Source organism: Haliaeetus albicilla, chromosome 9 (genome assembly GCF_947461875.1).
Source record: "Haliaeetus albicilla chromosome 9, bHalAlb1.1, whole genome shotgun sequence".
NCBI lineage: Eukaryota > Metazoa > Chordata > Aves > Accipitriformes > Accipitridae > Haliaeetus > Haliaeetus albicilla.
In genome coordinates, this window is record NC_091491.1 from 42,077,897 (window position 1) to 42,095,552 (window position 17,656).

Genomic DNA, 17,656 nt, shown 5'->3' on the forward strand with positions numbered 1-17,656 from the left:
GCAGGCAAAGCAATTGCTAGCATATGAGCCACTCACAATGGGACGTAATGAAAAAAACACAGATGTATTTTTCAAAACATACGCTGCAAATTTGTGCAAGCGGAGACACAATCACCTCACCCCGACGAGGCTCCAGGGCCCCGCAGCCCCCAGCTGTGAGCCTGTCTCTCTCATTCCTACAGCAAATCTCCCATTGCGGTTTTAAACGTGGCGGGTGGAAACGCTCCCCCGGGTGCCCAGCACAGCTGGCCGGCTCCAAAAACTGGGTACCGGGGTGTCATGGGGGCACATCTGGCTGTTTTGCTCCCTTTTTCATCCAGAACTGAAAGTGCCCCTTTCCCTTCCCCTCTCCGACAACGCACGCCCAGGCTATCCCGCTTGTCCACTTGCCTTTTCTTCTTCGGTCTCATACATACCTTCTCCGAGTAGGATTAACTTGGAGCGCAAATTAATTCCTCTTAGCATCCCATAGTCCCAAAGCAAAACAAATTAAATGAGTAGAACATTTTGATTTTGAAAGAAATTCACTACAGACATAGATTCGAAGAAGGGTAATTTTCCTGAGTTACCTTTTGTAGGTAAGTCCTAAATTATCATTGCGGGGATGTTAATGAAATACTTTCCACCACTTGGAAAACTGTTTTAAATTTTCCTTGCTGATAGATACTATTCCACTAACTCAGAATTTTCAAAATTGCCTTTGGAGCAGTGAGAGCTGAGGGCTTTAAAAAAGGCTTTTCTCAAAGATAGAAAAGCCAACTTGAGGTATTTTAAGATAAACTTATGATATTTTACAAAGTAGTTTTTCCAGTTCCAAAGAGACTTCACCGCACAGACTGAGAGCTGAATCGGGATGGCTGGAACCTGGGAAGGATGCTTTATTTTTTCAGCTGTCTCCATCTCTAGGTGAATAACATCAATTCAGTCGTGATGCTGACTGCGTCTGGGTCAGCAGGTATAATGCAATTCTGCCGAGGGAAATTAGTCCTGTATGAAGTCGTGAAGGATGCACAAAGCTTTAACTCAGCAGAGCTCGCAACTTAATTTTGAGAGACTTGGTAGAGATCCCCAGACCAGAAGCACTAGGCATCTACTAAAATACCATCCTTATCACTATTACATAAAATATATTTCCACATATATCCCTGAAACATTACATTCTGAATACAGCACCACAGTAATTCATACACCGTAAGAGAAACACAGTCTAATATGTGGGTCATCTAATGCAACAGGCTTAGGTGACTGTCTTCTCCTAGTTACATATTCTCGTCTCACAATCAGCCCCCGATCAGTCCCCGATGGACGGTTACACGATCGTATGTCGTATCTCGCTGGCTTTTTTAACGCATCCTCTGTGCAGTGAGCGAAGCGTAAAGCACAGCAGCACAGCCAGATGACGGAGAGGTGAAGACGTGCTGTGGGTTGACCCCGGCCAGCAGATAAGCACCCACACAGCTCTCGCTCACTTCCCCAGCGTGACAGGGGACAGAACAGGCAGAGAAAATGCAAAAAAAAAAAAAAAAAAAAAAAAAAAATTGTGGGTTGAGATAAACACAGTTTAATAAGTGAAGGAAAGATTTAAAAAAAACCCCAAGTGATGCTCCCCACCTTGGACCAGCAGCCTGATGGCCGGCCACTCTCAGAGCAACAACCACCTTGGCGGACAAGTAGAATGATTACTTAGGAAGAAGTTAGGAGGAGAAGCAAAAAAATCTGAGGGAACTTCTACCTCGGTCCTTTCCAAGCACTATGGCAGAAAAGAGGAGCTCCTCTCATTCGCAGTTCATTTAAATGATCAGAAGGGGAATTAAAAAGATTTCGAGTACCATCTTGCAGACAAGTCAGAAAAGAGACCACCTGAACTCTGAGCCATCTGGAACCATTACAAGACAGAGAATTCTTCTCCCGCAAGAACACAACCACATGGGAACAGAAAAACAGTTTATTAATCTAAGTTCCTAGATTTCTAACTCATTTACTAAGATGATACTCATATAATCTTGCTCCGCTTAATCCTCCTAGAAAGCTAGTGAAAGACTATGCATGGCAGATGGAAGCTGTATTACAGAAGAGGGCGAAACAACCGTATTCAGAGCCCTGATCTTATGAGCGGCCCTTCGCTATTAAGAAAAGAGGGAATTAACATCAGTGAGCCACTAGATGCTAGGAGAGTAGAGTATTGGGAACATACAGGCGTTGGTTTTTTCATTTTGCTAGGCTAGATAATACATGGGGTTACAGATTTTTACATGGTTGTATTTTTATATATACATAAAATGTATGTTGTGATACCTTTTTAGTGCAAGGGAATCTTCTTAAAGGCACAGATGGCACTTTGGTGTCTGCTCCCTATGGAAAATCATCATAAATGGGTTTCTAAATCATGTCCCAATCTTATTATATATATTATATAAACCCTCTCTGCTTACCGTATCCACAAGACAAATTAGCGGAAGTATATTTTATTTTGCAAGTGTTCTGGACACTACATTAGATACATTGCAAAGTATTTGAGGACTCGTTGCGCTCAGCTGCATCAGGGCATCACAGCTCTGAAGCACTGTCATTCCAAAATTGGGACTTTTTTTTTTTTAAAGTGTCCTGGATCCCCATCCTGCACACCAAAAGACCTCTTTCATACCCAATGGTCCATTTAAAGAGCTATGCTGAGAGCTTAATACACTCCTGAGGCAGCTTAAGTAAATCCCATAGGCTTCAAAGGCACTGAGCCACCTGCAGCGCACCGCTCTGCTTGCAGGACAAGCAGTAGGAATAAACACTCTGAGGTTGTCGTTGTCTGTGAACCTGTGTTATCAACTTTTACTTGAGACACTTCTGAATTGCTCCCAAGGTAGGTTTAATCTATAACACCCCCCCAGGGCAGCAGGACCGTGAGGCTCTGGGCGAATCTGCCGGTGCAGCGGTGGCAATACTCATTTGGGGGGATACTCCTGGATCCATCCCATTTAGATAGGATGCAGGAGCATCAATGTGTCTGCCATAATAAATTCTCGCAGCCTACCCCAGATAATATAATTAGAAAATTAACATAAAAGAAAGTGTTTCCTTCAGATGTAACGATTGCCCAATACTCTTTGAAGTGAAAAAAACCTTAGCATCCATTTCACTGTTTTTTAAACATCATTAACTAAACTAAAAGTTTATTAAATGTGAACACCTCCAACCTCTTACAGAGAATGAAATGCAATTGATTAGTTCAAATTTTTCAAAGATAATTACATGGTATTTTCCATTTTTGTCAAGTACAGCAGGGGCTTCAGGTACAAGATATTCAGTAAGACCCACACGTTACTCCTAAAACTGTGCAGGGCCAGCAGCAACTTCATCAGGAACAAAGACAGACTATAATTACCAGGAACTTGGTATGAGTGAAAGTTGACTGCCAAATTAACCAGTCCTCTGAAGCTGAGCCTAATGGGTGGACAGTGGTTAGCACTGAATAAAGCATTATCTCATAAAGCCAGTAAAAAAGTGTGCTAGAACAGGGTGAAACCGAAGAACCAGAGGTAGTGATTTCATCCACTGTTAGATGTGTGAATTTGGGGATTGCTGGATTGGTTTTTTTAAGCACTCAGTACATGCTAGTTGCTTTGGATTTACCTGATAATGCGAAACAAATTTTTTTGACTATTTCAGGAAAAAAAACCCCAACCAAAACCAAAACCAGATGAAGGGAATCAATCACATGAATTTTTAATAAAGATTACATTAGAGTTTTGAAATACATACTTAGCATACTTCACTGTAAGTCCCACAATTTGGAGCTTATTAAAGACATCTAAATCTAGAAACAAACAGGGGGTGGGAAATCACGTAAAAACATATAAATCCTGTAGGACAGCAACCAGCTGAATCAGACCTGCAAAGTATACTTTAAATCCTCATGTGTGAATGAGAAAATTAAGAAGCTGGTTTGTATCTGAAGTGCAAATAAGATTTAAATTGCCTTCAGAAATTATTGAGGCTGGAGTTCCAGCTAAAGAAAAAACTGGGTAAGGAAGAAAACTGGAGAAATTTGATTGTAACCAAAGAAACAGCACCTGAAGTCAGTACTGAAGAAGAGATGGCAACATGGAAACAGGTAGGATGTATTTTCCTAATCCAAAAATCTGGCTAATGAACTGTTCCAAAATCAAATAAGTATGTAAAAGACTTCCACAGAATTCAGAGCCCTTGGAGCCCTAAAGGACTGCAGCAGCTCAGACCAAGTTATGGAATGGCAATTCAGGGAAAGAAATGCAAGCTGAGATTAGCTTTTGAGACCGCCTGGTCGTTAGGAAGGATCCCTGGAAAATAAGGGTGTCAAAGCAGGATAAAGAGGAATCTTGTCGTCAGGAAACTGGTGGGATTCTTAAACAGAAGGCAGTGTAGTGGGGTTAAACACAGCACGCACGGAAGGAGAATCAGGCTCTGGTACCTCGATGGTATAGGAGATGAGAAGAGACGAAGGCACGACAGATGCAAAATTCAAGTTCCTATCTTTATCTTGAAGTTCAACTTGGTGTGCTCAGAGGGAGGAAAAGAGAGGGCAGACGCAAGGAGACTTTCCAATAAGACTAGAGAGATTGGAAAGAAAGATGATGTTTTGGAAAGACAGGAGGAGCTGGCATAGTAAAATTGTAAACATCGCTACCATCCCCTTTAGGTGTTTTTTCCATTTGCTACGTACTCAAGCAATCAACTACCTCTTCCCTTTTGCACTTTTCCTGGTTTGGTTTAGCCTAACAATTTTGTTATCATATCACACTGGGAATTAAAAATATCTCAATCTCTTAACTTCTTAAATTTCAAGCTGTCCTAAACAGCTTTATTTCATATCACTCTCCTCCACATATGATGTCCTGGCCCTAACCAAAATACGATTGATATTTGAGCACGACACTGATTTTCATAGTAAAGGAATCCATCAAAAGGCCAGCTCTGAAAAATACATCGTCTCCTCAAACATTACATCACCTTCAAATCCAGGCCTGTTTATTGGCTGGATAAAATACTGAGTGAACTTCCACGCAATCCTGGGTAGGTAGATGAGGGGCAGAGGGCAGGGAGAATCAGGAACACATTTACACGGAGATTGTTCAGTGTATTAAATAACAAACAGTTACAACCTGAAACCTATCATCATTTAAATCAAATATGCTGAAGAGAAAGCTCACTGCAGTGACCAATGGGTGACAACATGTATTTCTAGAGTAAAACCACTGCAAGGAAGTGAAGACCTTCGCTGTATTTTTTTATGTTTAAGTCAATGCAAAAAATAATAGATGTCACAGAGAGTTAAATGATTCATTTTAATTTGAACAACTGAGATATTTTCTCTGAGACAGGGATGTCTATCACAGCCAAAGTGAGAAACTTTGAGGCTCCTTTGATTGTTTGCATTGGCTCCGTCACACTGTTGAAAACGTCTCTTCCAGTTACTCACAGACATACAAGCAAAATACATTTGTTTTAATTATCCAGGCGTTACACATTAACTTTCCACCTACTGTATTGCAAAGGAAAACAGCTCAGATCCTGCCAGCTTTCAGTGCACCAAATGTCATCGAGAAACAGATTAGCTCACTTCGTGACATCATACAGACTAAATACACAGACAAAATTAACTGCTGCACTTACTGTTTTAATCAAGCAATATAGCCAGCACACAAACCAGTGGTAGTGGCTGGTCGTCAGGTCTTAACATACAACTTTGTCTCAAATAATTAGGTTGCTTTAAGGGCAGCTAAAATATTTTTTGCGATCTGGTTGAAATTTCTGGCGCATTTAGCAGTTCTTGTTAATCTTACAGGTCATAAGCAGACAGCGGTGGTGAACCAAAGGAGCGGCAGACTGACCATCTCGGTTTCAGGTGCCCTTGTAATAAAATCACACAGCCCCACTGGGTCTCGGTCCCTTAAAAGTAATAGTTTCTGACTTACTGGATTTTAGTTTGTTACTGAATTAAAAACATGCATTACCTTCTTCCTTTCTTTTCTTTGCTTCTTCTTCACTTCTCTCTTTAGCCTTTAATGCTTCATCTGCTTTAGCTAAAAAGAAAAGAAATACAACAACAAGTGTTAAAATTAGCTAACTTCTCTTGCCAAACAACATTTCCTGGGGTTTAAACCCAATTTCAGATTCCTTTTTGTAAGTCCCACAATGAAGTCGATGTGCATGAAGGAACAGAATTTGGTTCTTAATGTATTTTCTTTAAAGATATTACTACAGTTAAGACAACAGCATAAACGGTATTATGGAGGGTAAATTTTGCATGCAATATTAGTTCAATACAAATCTCTGCATTCATGTTAAGTAAAACTTTTAAGAGGTATTTTTCTTAAACACAAATCTCCCCACCCTACTTGGCCCCAAACCGAACTATAAACAAACAAATGCACTGCATTTAAAAAAAGAAGATTTGCTACCATAGTGAGTAATCCATAAGACCTCTTTCGAGGACAAAACAGAAACAAAACAATTCTTTTCAGGGATGCAGAGTTGCAGATAGCGTTTAAAGTAGGAGTCAAATACCTATTACTTAGTCTTAAATTAGGTAGTACACAATTTTCTCTTCACTGCAAATCATAGCAGCAGTACTTTATTCATGTTATGACAGTATTTTTTAAAAAGAATCTTTTCCCTCTAGAAACCTCTTCCCTTATTACTTAATTATCTACTAGTTGCTCAACTGCAGGGGTTTTCAAACACTTTACTACAGATGTTAAAGAAGATTAAAAATATACAGCACAGTAACAAGGGACTATCAATATACTCTGTAAATTAATTAAATTTCTGTTCTAGCACATCATTTATTCCAAAGCATTAATGTCTCAAAGGAGCCATTCTCTTTTATTGCCATCTCACTGCCTGATGAGTGAACTAAGTGAGAAAAAGTCTCTAATAGCATTATACTTGATGAAATATTAAGTTTTTAAAAGTATCACCATGTCAAAAGGAAAAGAACCAAAAAGAAACAGAATTTAGAATTTAAACCAGGCCTTCTTATGTAATAAAATCACTGTAAACTGTGGCACAAATAGCAAACACATATTCAGTTTGCAAATACTTCATCCTACCACCCACTGAATCAACTGATAATTTATGAAAACAAAATTCACTTCAGGAGTGGGGTGTGAAGGGGTCTTTCCGACTCTGGTGTCTTTTTGCAGCCAGTAGCTACACCTTCTTAAAATATACAATTTAAACAGTGGTGTTACAAAATGACAGAAGTAATTATATAGACATCTGTTTCTATTTACATGCTTTTATACATATTTAGACTACATTTAAAGTCATGAAATATTAAAACTTTTCTGCCAGTTAAGATTATTACAAGAATCTATTAAATTAGATAATAAAAACAAACTGCTAGTAACTCTAAAGACTTTTACTTCATTTACACTTTATTCTCCTTGGTAAAAGGACAAGGATAATAGAAATTCCATTTAAATTCAATTTTGGTTATATGTGTAATTGTAGATATACCCCTTGAGTCATGTAAAATGCTCAGCTTATGTTTCTTTCAAATTATCCCGCTCAGATTCACATTCTACTCCTTACAACTGTCTTCAATATGTATTAGCAGAGCTCATTAGGCTGAAATTTAATAATGCAAACATCAGGTGGATTTCAAGAACCTCCATTATCAACACAAGATGGATTGCTTATATAGCTCTTGGGCCAACTGGGCACAATTTAGATTCAATAAACTACCATGCCTAAATTTGATTTATCTATTCCACTATGCTACTTTGTTCTTCCTCGCCGATTTGTTGCTGCACAGGAACAATTCATTGGTTATCTCAATGGTTATCCAAGGCAAAAAATATTAAAACACACCTGAAAGATGCTGCTGGTCTGTGACTAGATTTCTATTTTGTATTTGTTAACTTTAAATTGCTAATGTCCAACCCTTGTAACTATAGTTAAAACTTCCGCTAGCTGAAACAGAGCTGTCCTTTCAAGTCCTGGTTAATTATATGGACAACATAGCAATTTAGGAAATATCGCGAGGACTATTCTCTACACAAAATTGCTCATTAACAACAATTTATCTTACCCCATAAATCTACAGAGCAGTAAGTCTCCGAGGTTATAGGGCACCATCCATTACGACCAACAGACGTCACTGAAGCCATGTGCTGCTTTAAGAATTTAATGCTAACAATTCTCTTCAAATATTTTAAATTTTCTGTCATTATTCACTGGCAAAGCGTCATTAAAAAAAAGATTTATTTTGATCAAATCAAGTTGCAATTAAACAACATTAAAAGATCCTTACAACTTACTCTAAAGCATAACACCCCCTCTCTGTTCTGTGGACCACTGTGCCCTTACCCCATATTTTAGGGTGTGCAAGACCACAGACAGCCCATGCTGGCCACGTACATTTAAAAGCATTTAAAAGACCTGATATTTGGAAGAGAACTCAGTTCTCCTGCAATGCACTTTCCTTAAGCCGGAGGAGGACAGACAGCTGCTTATCACCCCCAGCAGATCAAAGAAGTCACTTCAGCAAAAGTCTGGTTTTAATTGATCCAGGTAGTCAGAGCGCTGAGATTGCTACTGAAACTGGGCTTCCTGCATGGATAAAGAGCTAGCATGACAAAAGCCTGACTGCTTACAAAGCTTTCTAAAATATAAAATAAATAAATAAAGAGGTGCTCGAGCCTGCAGCATTTAAGAGCTCATCCAACCCCAGATAAAATTACAATTCTATTGATTGATTTTTTTTTTTCTCTGAAGGATGGGAAAATGACACACGGAAGATGTTTGAGATGTTTACCTCTACTAAAATAATAAAGTTGTGAAATGCAGATATTTGCTAGTGGCTAGCAGACTACTAATACAAGTATAACAGGAGGAAAGACCATTTTAGTAATTTCCAGGTGCGCCCGATAAAAGTGCTTGTTCCACCCTGGCTGGGATCAGCAGCTCATTGTGCTGGATGCAGCACAAAGGAAGAAGAAATAAATCCTATCTCTGCAGTGAGAATAAACTATGAGCAAAAAGTATGGACATGTTACTCAGACAAATAAACGCAATGCAGAAGTGGAACAATATTGCTAAGTTACAACAAAGACGCTAACATTTAATTAAAACTAAGCTACATCAAGTACCTTCTCTGTTATTAAAAAAAACCCAAACTAAAACCAAAACACTTTTCATGTTTCCATATGCACTAAAATCCTAAATCTGAATATGCTAATGTGTTCTGAAACTCAGTCTAGCTCTTTCATCAGCTTCATTTCACCTGCTTTCCAAACCTGATAACCACGTAACTAGAAGCAGCTCAAGCCCGAGGTGGCAAACCCAGTGGTGTCGCAGCCCTTTCTGAAGGAGCAAACGGAATTGCCGTGGATTTTGGGGAGTGGTGGAGGCTGCTGACAGTCCGAGGGGAGAGCTCCCTAATGGAAATGCAGGTTGCCTGCCAGACCTGCAACTTCGGTTCCTGTTGAGGAGCAATTATTATGTACGGATCAACAACTGCGGATCAATGAATGGTAGGTAATTCCCCGGGGCCACGACCGGAGGGATGAACCAGGTCCGCTCCTTTGCCTTGCTTTAGCCCGTTCAATGCAGACCTGCAATGCCAGCTGATCTTTGGCTTATGCTAAAAAGAGGGGAGAGAAGAGGGGAGAGAAGAGGGGAGAGAAGAGGGGAGAGAAGAGGAGAGAGAAGAGGAGAGAGAAGAGGAGAGAGAAGAGGAGAGAGAAGAGGAGAGAGAAGAGGGGAGAGAAGAGGGGAGAGAAGAGGGGAGAGAAGGATGGTTTTGTATCCTTTCCAGTTTGGGAAAGAGAGAGGGTAGGTGTTTCTGTATCTCCTTGATATTACCTATAGGCTAACTGTAAAATCTTGGAGATGGAATGAGACATCAGAAATTAAATATAAGAACAAAGAAGAGCAATTTCGGAGTCGTAGAGAAACACTGGGCCATAATACCAGCTGGTGTAAATCAGCACAGCTTTACCAACTTTATCTGTAGATCCCATGAATTATCCCACACTTTATGTTACTGATATTTTGCAGAAATCTTCAGGTTTATGCTCAGACACACTGCAATTCAAGCAGACTCTCTTTGCTGATGTACCAAACATTCACTTACACAGAATTTCAAGTTCCTGTCCATTTTCCCATCCAAACTTTATATGTATATACTTGCCTAGATTTTCCTCTTTAATTCTTTCTTAACTAATTCAATTAATTCAGAGCCCTCTTCCCTCTAAATTGTTACTCTGTTATAGAAAAGAAAGTCTCCCAAGAAATACCCTCTCACTTCAGAAGCTTGATAGAAGTATTTTAATGAACAACCAGCATTTAATAATCTATGTCCCTCCTAAATTGTGTGACGTGTTTTCTCTTCTCCTATAACTTGATCATTTTTTAGCGACAAACAAACAGCTGGAAAGGAAAAAGAAACTGAAAGAAAGGATAGAAAGAAAAGAATGAACAATCTCATAGATTTTGAAAAATATTTCAAGCTCAAAACATTAAAGATGATCTGATTTCCTTACCAACATGGTATGACATGTATTTGACATTTAACAGTTACATTACTAGGTGCCTTCTCTCTTCCAAACAACCACCTCAAGGCATTATCTAATTGGTGTGCTTCATTCAAAGCTTACTGAAATCAACCACACTTCCCTCGTAACTATTTAACCTCATAGTTTGCATAAATAGTTAGGCAAATAGTCACATTGATGATAACTGATAATGAGAAAATTAAAATACCCTATGTGGTGCAGCACCTCGTTGTAGTGACAGAGCATGGGAGACTCCCAGGTGCCCAGGAAGCATCAGGGAAGCCCCAGAAAAACCTGAGGTTCAATTACAATTTTGTTGTCTAATACCAAGTTCCACCACACCCTACACAGCTTTGAAGAAGTGACTTGTTCAGCCAACTAAGATTAGGGTCATCCCCACAGATGACAAGTGCACTGAAGCCTGACAAAAATTTCTCTAATCAAGAGCTCTTGGTACTATGATTAAAGAAAAAGGATGAACCTGACAATTTTCAAGGTGGAGTGAAAAACAACCTTTATGAACAGGAGCAAAAGTACTTTTTATACTCCTTTTCAAAATTGAAATGATCATGCTTATACAACAAAAATGAGTTAAATGATTTTAAAATGTCAAGCTTAATGACACTGCACAAAGGAAAAACAAAATACCAACATTTGGTGAAATGCAAATTAACGTATTAATAATTTGAACAAGTTCTCAAGTGCAACACATGTAGCTTCAACCAAACTCTTAAATCCTAACAAAACCCTTGGATTTCTCTCCATCCGCTCCATGCAGTATTTCCTGAATAATTTCAGAACCACCAGTTTCAGAGTTTTACTCAACCAACTGCCAGCTGCTGTCATGCCCCAACACAGGAGCTTGAGGCATGGGCAGGATGCCTCAAACCATCACAGAATCAACTGCATCAACTTTATACTGTCCATTTCACTAAGGTAGAAAGACATATGCGTTATTAGATGAACTGGTAGCGTGGAAACGGTCAGTATTGTCCCAGAAATGCGACACGCATATTTTAAATGGCGACACAGTATTTCAAGTGGCAGACTGTCCAGGATAGTAACCTTGACGGGGTTCTGTGGCTATTTTGACCTCCTGAAGTTCAGCCAAACCGACAAGGACCCAGCACAGGGTGGTACCGGAGCATCTCTCCCCCAGCGCGGGGTGCCCCAGGATGGCCTGAGCAGCCCCGTGTTTTCAGAACCAAGTATTTCAACCCCTATTTTCACAAAGTTTCACAGTAGAGTTCTGTCAGAATCCCTCAAATCACTGCTCTTAACAACTGTCTGTATCTAGGAGATAGTTTAAATGGTTAAAATTACAGTGTGTGCAAACATGCCTTCAAGTTTTTTCTTTGCCTAATGCTACATACTGATATAAAAAAAACCACCCTGAAATATCTTAAAATGCATTGCTCATTGGACAAAAAGTACTGTTTTAACTATACTGTTAAACTATAACTGGTTAATTGTACTAACGATACATTTTCTTTGCTGGTCACTCGGCCCTGCTAATACTTTTAACTTTCTAATCAGTTCACATGGCACTAGGAGCCAACGGCCACCTTTAGCTTACCACGAAGATGTACAAAAACACGCTGCAAAAATCAATAGATTCTGTATTAAAACATGCTGTCTTACTGCATGACATTATGCTAACAGGAAATGTTGGAACAATCTCTTTGGAGACTACATCTGACAGAACAAAAAAAAAAAAAAAAAAAGCTTTTCCAGGAAAAAAAAAAAAAAAAGAGAAAACAAGTGGTCTTCACAAATAAATCATCTTCTAAAAAGCACAAACGATGTGCATCAGCCTGTCTCCGCTTGAGAGCCGCTAAAACTAGTGGTTTTCAATGCTTTTGTAAAGGCTCAATGTATGGATATCATCATTACTGCTACAGTTAGTTCTATGAGAAACATGACTCCAAAGCCACAGAGGCAAGACAAAGTCCTGTAACATATGTATAATATTATTTTCTCTTAATTATTGAGTATGAGAAAAAAGGAAAATTAACAGCAGCAAAAAATGAACTTCAATTTAAAATCGCAGCAGTTTCTCTTCATTCATTTTGCAATACAGCGAGACATTATGATTTTCCCCAGGCTTTCACTATCAATTTCTCACCTGCAGATAACTGCAGCGTTCATCTGCGTTAGTATTTTTGTACACGTGAACACAGACCTGTTTGCTCCTTGTGGGTACTACTTAAGATGTTAGTGGGTGTTACAGCCCTGCGGGCTCTGTGTGTGGGTACCGCGTGCCCCGACCTCTCTGGAGGGAGCACAGGAACGACTCAGCCCCTTGCTAAAAAGGGAAAACCCTGATGGCAGCGGGGCTTGCCCAGGGACCAGCTCCCCCCCAGCACTGCTCCCGGTGAGCGGGACAAGCTGTGTCGTCTTCTGCTTCGTTAAGTGCTTCTTCTGCACAAGGTCAGCGAGCAACATGCAGAGCTTCCCAGCCAAAGTCCGTCTGACGTATTTATATTCTAAAGTAATTTGAATTACTTTTATTTCCTCAAAAGAGCCACGCTGGAGAGTATTGCCGAGCATGACAATCCCTCTTGTGCTCCGCGTGGCTACACGTCAGTTTTGGTAAAAGCCGTGCCTACGCGCTACGTAAATAAGGTTGTTCGGGAGCAAGATGCGTCGCCGGAGTAGGATGCTCCACCGCAGTTCAGCGGCTCCGTCGGTGACAGCCGGCGCTCGCACCCTCACGGGGTGCAGGACTAAACTCCTGGGGTGGTGGAAGCGGTCGGGATTTGGGAAACCCAGAGCCATTCCCCAATGGATGGACATGTCGGAGTGATGCTTTGATCCTGACCAGCCTTGTGCTGTGCCAAGGTAAAAGAGTTTCAAGCAAAGATGCTAATTAATAGGCATCAGAAGAATATGAATTATTTCAAGGTAGAAATAGGGCAGGTGCTATTTTGGGGGTACAAAGGGCATTTCAGAAAGCGTGGCCCGGGCTCGTGGAAGAGCCCCTGTGGCACAGCCCTCTCCCACGGCCACGGGAGAAGCGTGGAAGAGGCTCGGCCCCGCACCGGGATGCAGTTCGTTTTACTGGTAAAATTAAAAAAAAGAGGAGTGTTAGAACACCCATCGACTGCAAACCGCAAGTTGTTTGGAAAAAAAAAAAAAATTCAACATAATTGTGGACTTTCCAACTCTTAAACTTAAAAATACAGGCTATATGTTTCTAGATGTATTTGGGGAAAAGAAAGCAGACAAACTCAAAAAACACATACAGACATTACATCTAAAATGTAGCCAAGCCATCCACAATGCTAATCAGAAAGACTTAACCGTTTTTTTTTAAACACAAACATTTTTGCACTTATAAAATATTCAGTCAGCTCACATATAAAAATACAAGTATAATCCATTATTAATTTACAAGGCCTTATTTAATTTACATGCCATTTTTCTCTAGTATATTAAATTTATCAAGGCTTGTGGAAATCCTCTCTGCTGAATATTCATATACTAACATGTAAAGTTATCTGTTATACATCCAAAAAATTCCAACACAAATTCACAACAACTGCTTTCTCAGATATCTCCTTAGACAGGAACAGAAGGAGCAGAGTCAAGTAGCTGTTGGTTCAAATACAGAAGCCACACCACCATTCACATTTTTATTGTACCAGATTTATGCCATTTTTCTACATTTTGGCCTTTTTAGCCCGTGCTAAAATAACATTTCCCCACAATTGAAAGAGCACAAACATTCAGGTGGCCCCTTGTCTAGTTCCTCCATGGATAAGGGTCCCCTAACCCTGCCGTGATGGCTTCATTTAGCACCGTCCGCTCTAATTACGTGGCAGCCAAGTACTATGTTAACGACACTCCAACACGAGGAGTTCCTGCCATTGCTGTCTGAAGTATTACGCATCATTTAATTATGCCACTGACTGTAATTACAGATATTGGAGATGCCCGAGCGTGACGGTGGGTGCAGGAGCTCGTCGCTCCCTTCCCCGCTCCGTGGGTCGCGGTTACAAATTGCCCGTAAGCACAAATCTGTTTATTTTAAGCTTCTCCGCTCTCCCTGGCGAGAACACCCAGCACTGCGTTTGGCAGGAAGAAGTTATCCCACCCATTCCTGCCGGCGCAGGGATGTGCTGCTGTTATTTTTCACCCCTTTAGCAGCATTCCTGCTCAGTTCCCTTCCCTTAGTGATTTTGGGAAGTATTTTCTAACTTTGGTATAATGTCTCCCGCTTTGGCGCAGCTAGTGACCGTCTGTCTGCTAGCAGCCATGCGGGTTTTCCAGAATATTAAACGTATTTTTGGTAGAAGATATATCTGGTAGCCTGGGACTCGCCTCAAAAAACACAAGCAAAACCCAAATGTTTTCTTCCTCTTGTTCTAATGTTGGGTAAAACCAATATATTTGTGAAGATAAATCCTCTAATGCCAACCAGGCGATTTTTCACTAGTTTCTTTTTTTAATTGTTATCATTTTCAAAATGCAGTTGGTGGCTAGCCTGCTGGATATAAATGACAGAGGGCGATGAGAAAGTACAGGACAAAAGAGAGAATATCCAAAATCATGTAAACCTGCATACTGCAAAATAGCAGAAGTTATTCTTAAGTCAAAACGGGTTAAATATTAAACAAATTTCTCCAGAGAGAGAGGAGCATGTACATCCTTGTCCAGAATATTAACATGCTGGTCAGAAATTTGTAAGGAAAAAATACCCTGAAAAGGGACAAGGGGTGTTGGGAAGCAAAAGGTAAGAACTGACAGATAAAATTCAGTACCGGCAAGCGGGGCCGACCTCCCCAAAGACTTTCCATATCCCGGTTACTGCCTACTGTATTAAGACTGCCTTTCTCATCACTTAATGCTTATTTTCATCACTTTGCTTAAAATATTGATAATCAATTAGGGCTACGTCTGTTTTGCCACAGAATCTGTGTCACAGTCTATCAGACTGTCACAGCCAATTCAATCCTCATTCAAAGTTAATTTTTTCTTCATAAATCTGCCTTTGGAGGAGTCATTAGGCGCAGAACATAGCCCGAGGTGCAATCACCTATTCTCTTTCATTAGCGGCAGGCAGGGAAGGTGAGGGAGATTATTAGAACTTTGGAATGATCACAAAGCAGCGTGCTGCCTGTCAGATCCCCCCAACATTTAATTCATCTCGCCAACTCGCCGGCGCGCGCTGCCAACAGTTTTAAATGGACATTATTCATGAACATCTGTGACATGCTGAATATTCTGAAGCGGGAATGATGAAAAAGCGGTGCCCCCCTTTGACTTGAAAATTAATTCTATGGTCAAAACAATTAGGAATATAACAAACATGTTTTGTGATGTTATTTTTAGTCCTCCAAGATAACCCGCTTAAAAAGCTATTATTTCAGAAATATAGGTATTTAAACATAAATGTGCACACTCTAGATGGGCTAGCACAGTATTTTACGGTGTTGAAGAATGATGTGCATTTCCTTTACTATGGAAATAACAAGTTGTTGGGTTGGGGTTTTTTAAGCAATTACAGAATTAGCTAGCTTCCCTATCTGGTTTGTTGATATGTTTCTAAAATGTAGCCAAATGAGATGACACATTGGATTTTAATACGATGCCATATTAAATTACAGCACGCTTTGCTCATGGTGGATAGTCAGCGCAGTGCGTGAAACAGATTTCCAAAATCAAATATATTTATTGCCGCTTCTCTTGTTAAAATGAGCGCGCTATGGCCATTATAGCATTTTTAAGGTAAGAATGGCAGAAATGCTGGTACAAGAGACTGGCATTCACAGAAATTAAATAAAAACCCTACAGTCTCTATGCAGTATCCCTTAATACATGCAAGGGTTTTAACATGTAGATACTTTAAGGAAAAGTAATTTACATCTAATGAAATAACATCAAGTAGTTCCTTGAATTTCATTATGAAAGTCAAAAGAATAGTAATTTACATTTTTTTCTGTTATTACTATGAAAATGGTGTTATCATTAGCAAACTTCTCACAGCCCCCATCATTCTCCTCCCAAAATATTCTCGTTTTCCGACTGCAAAATTAAGGGCCAGATCCTTAGCGAATTCAAGCTGGCACAATTCCACTGACTTCAATAGAGCTAAGCAAATTTACTCCAGCTGAGGATCTGGCACTAAATATTTATAATAATAATAATAAGGAAGACTTAATAAGCAGATCTTGGCAGGTACATCCATCTATTATTTAGTGCATTTCTAATTTCTTTCTTTCTCACACACTGTTTCCCACACACACACGTCTGATAAAAAATTCAACTGAAATATGTTTTAACACTAAGGATTAATTGGCTTAAATTGCTTCCGCGGCTCCTGACTCATTGCAGTGGGTGCTATTAAATATTGCAAAGATTTGCTTCCATCTCAGAAAAGGCTGTACATTACCAGCTTCGACATCTTGTTGTCAACTAACGTTTCACCAAAGACCCACACCTCCCAAACTGCAGCTGAGCTCTGGAAAATGGCATAATTGGATGCAATTCTTGTCTTATCTGATATTTAGTCTTGGAGAGAAAATTATTTCTTAGAATAACTCAATAATTTCAATGGAAATGTTTAAATGGTACCTTCTACCTGAGTTACTTTCTTTTGGGGGAAAGAGGTGGGAAGAGGAAGGAAAAGCTCAGGAAAGGAAAAGGATGGCCCAGAGTTAAACGTTCCCCTAATCCATTGAGCAAAAAAAGGCAATAACATTTGGGAGAGAAAAAATAAATTCCAGATACAAAAATTCACAGAGTAAAGGATGATTCTTCGCTATGTCCATCAGGACAACTGGAAAACAGAAGTGATCAATATGAAAAACCCCAATTTTGTTTCAACTTACTTAAATTGTTCTTAAACCAATATTTGTTATAGAGTTGTTTCTTTCCCCCTCGCACACCACGGATGGAGAAATGAGAGAACAACGGAGGGTCTCCTACGGAAACGGCTGTAACGGAGCTGTTGAGCAGGTGAAAGGAAGGATGCTTTTGTGTAAGTTCTTCCTCAGCCTGCTTCAAAACTGTTTGAATTTCTGCTCTTTGGCCATTATTGCCTCAAAGAAGAATTCTCCCACCCGTGTCCCAACTCATCGGCAGCGGCAGGACTGCCCCTTCACTGGGGTACCTGTGAGCCT

The 17,656-nt window shown here is 39.9% G+C and overlaps 1 protein-coding gene across 2 annotated transcripts in view; it reads right to left on the minus strand.

The window, feature by feature from the left end:
- Positions 1 to 17,656, minus strand: part of RSRC1 (arginine and serine rich coiled-coil 1) — a 172,685-nt gene that overhangs the window by 28,373 nt on the left and 126,656 nt on the right. For both annotated transcript variants that reach the window (XM_069792859.1, XM_069792858.1), the window contains one exon: positions 5,985 to 6,053. In XM_069792859.1, the coding sequence (XP_069648960.1) occupies positions 5,985 to 6,053 (69 nt within the window). The remainder of the gene's footprint in view (positions 1 to 5,984; positions 6,054 to 17,656) is intronic.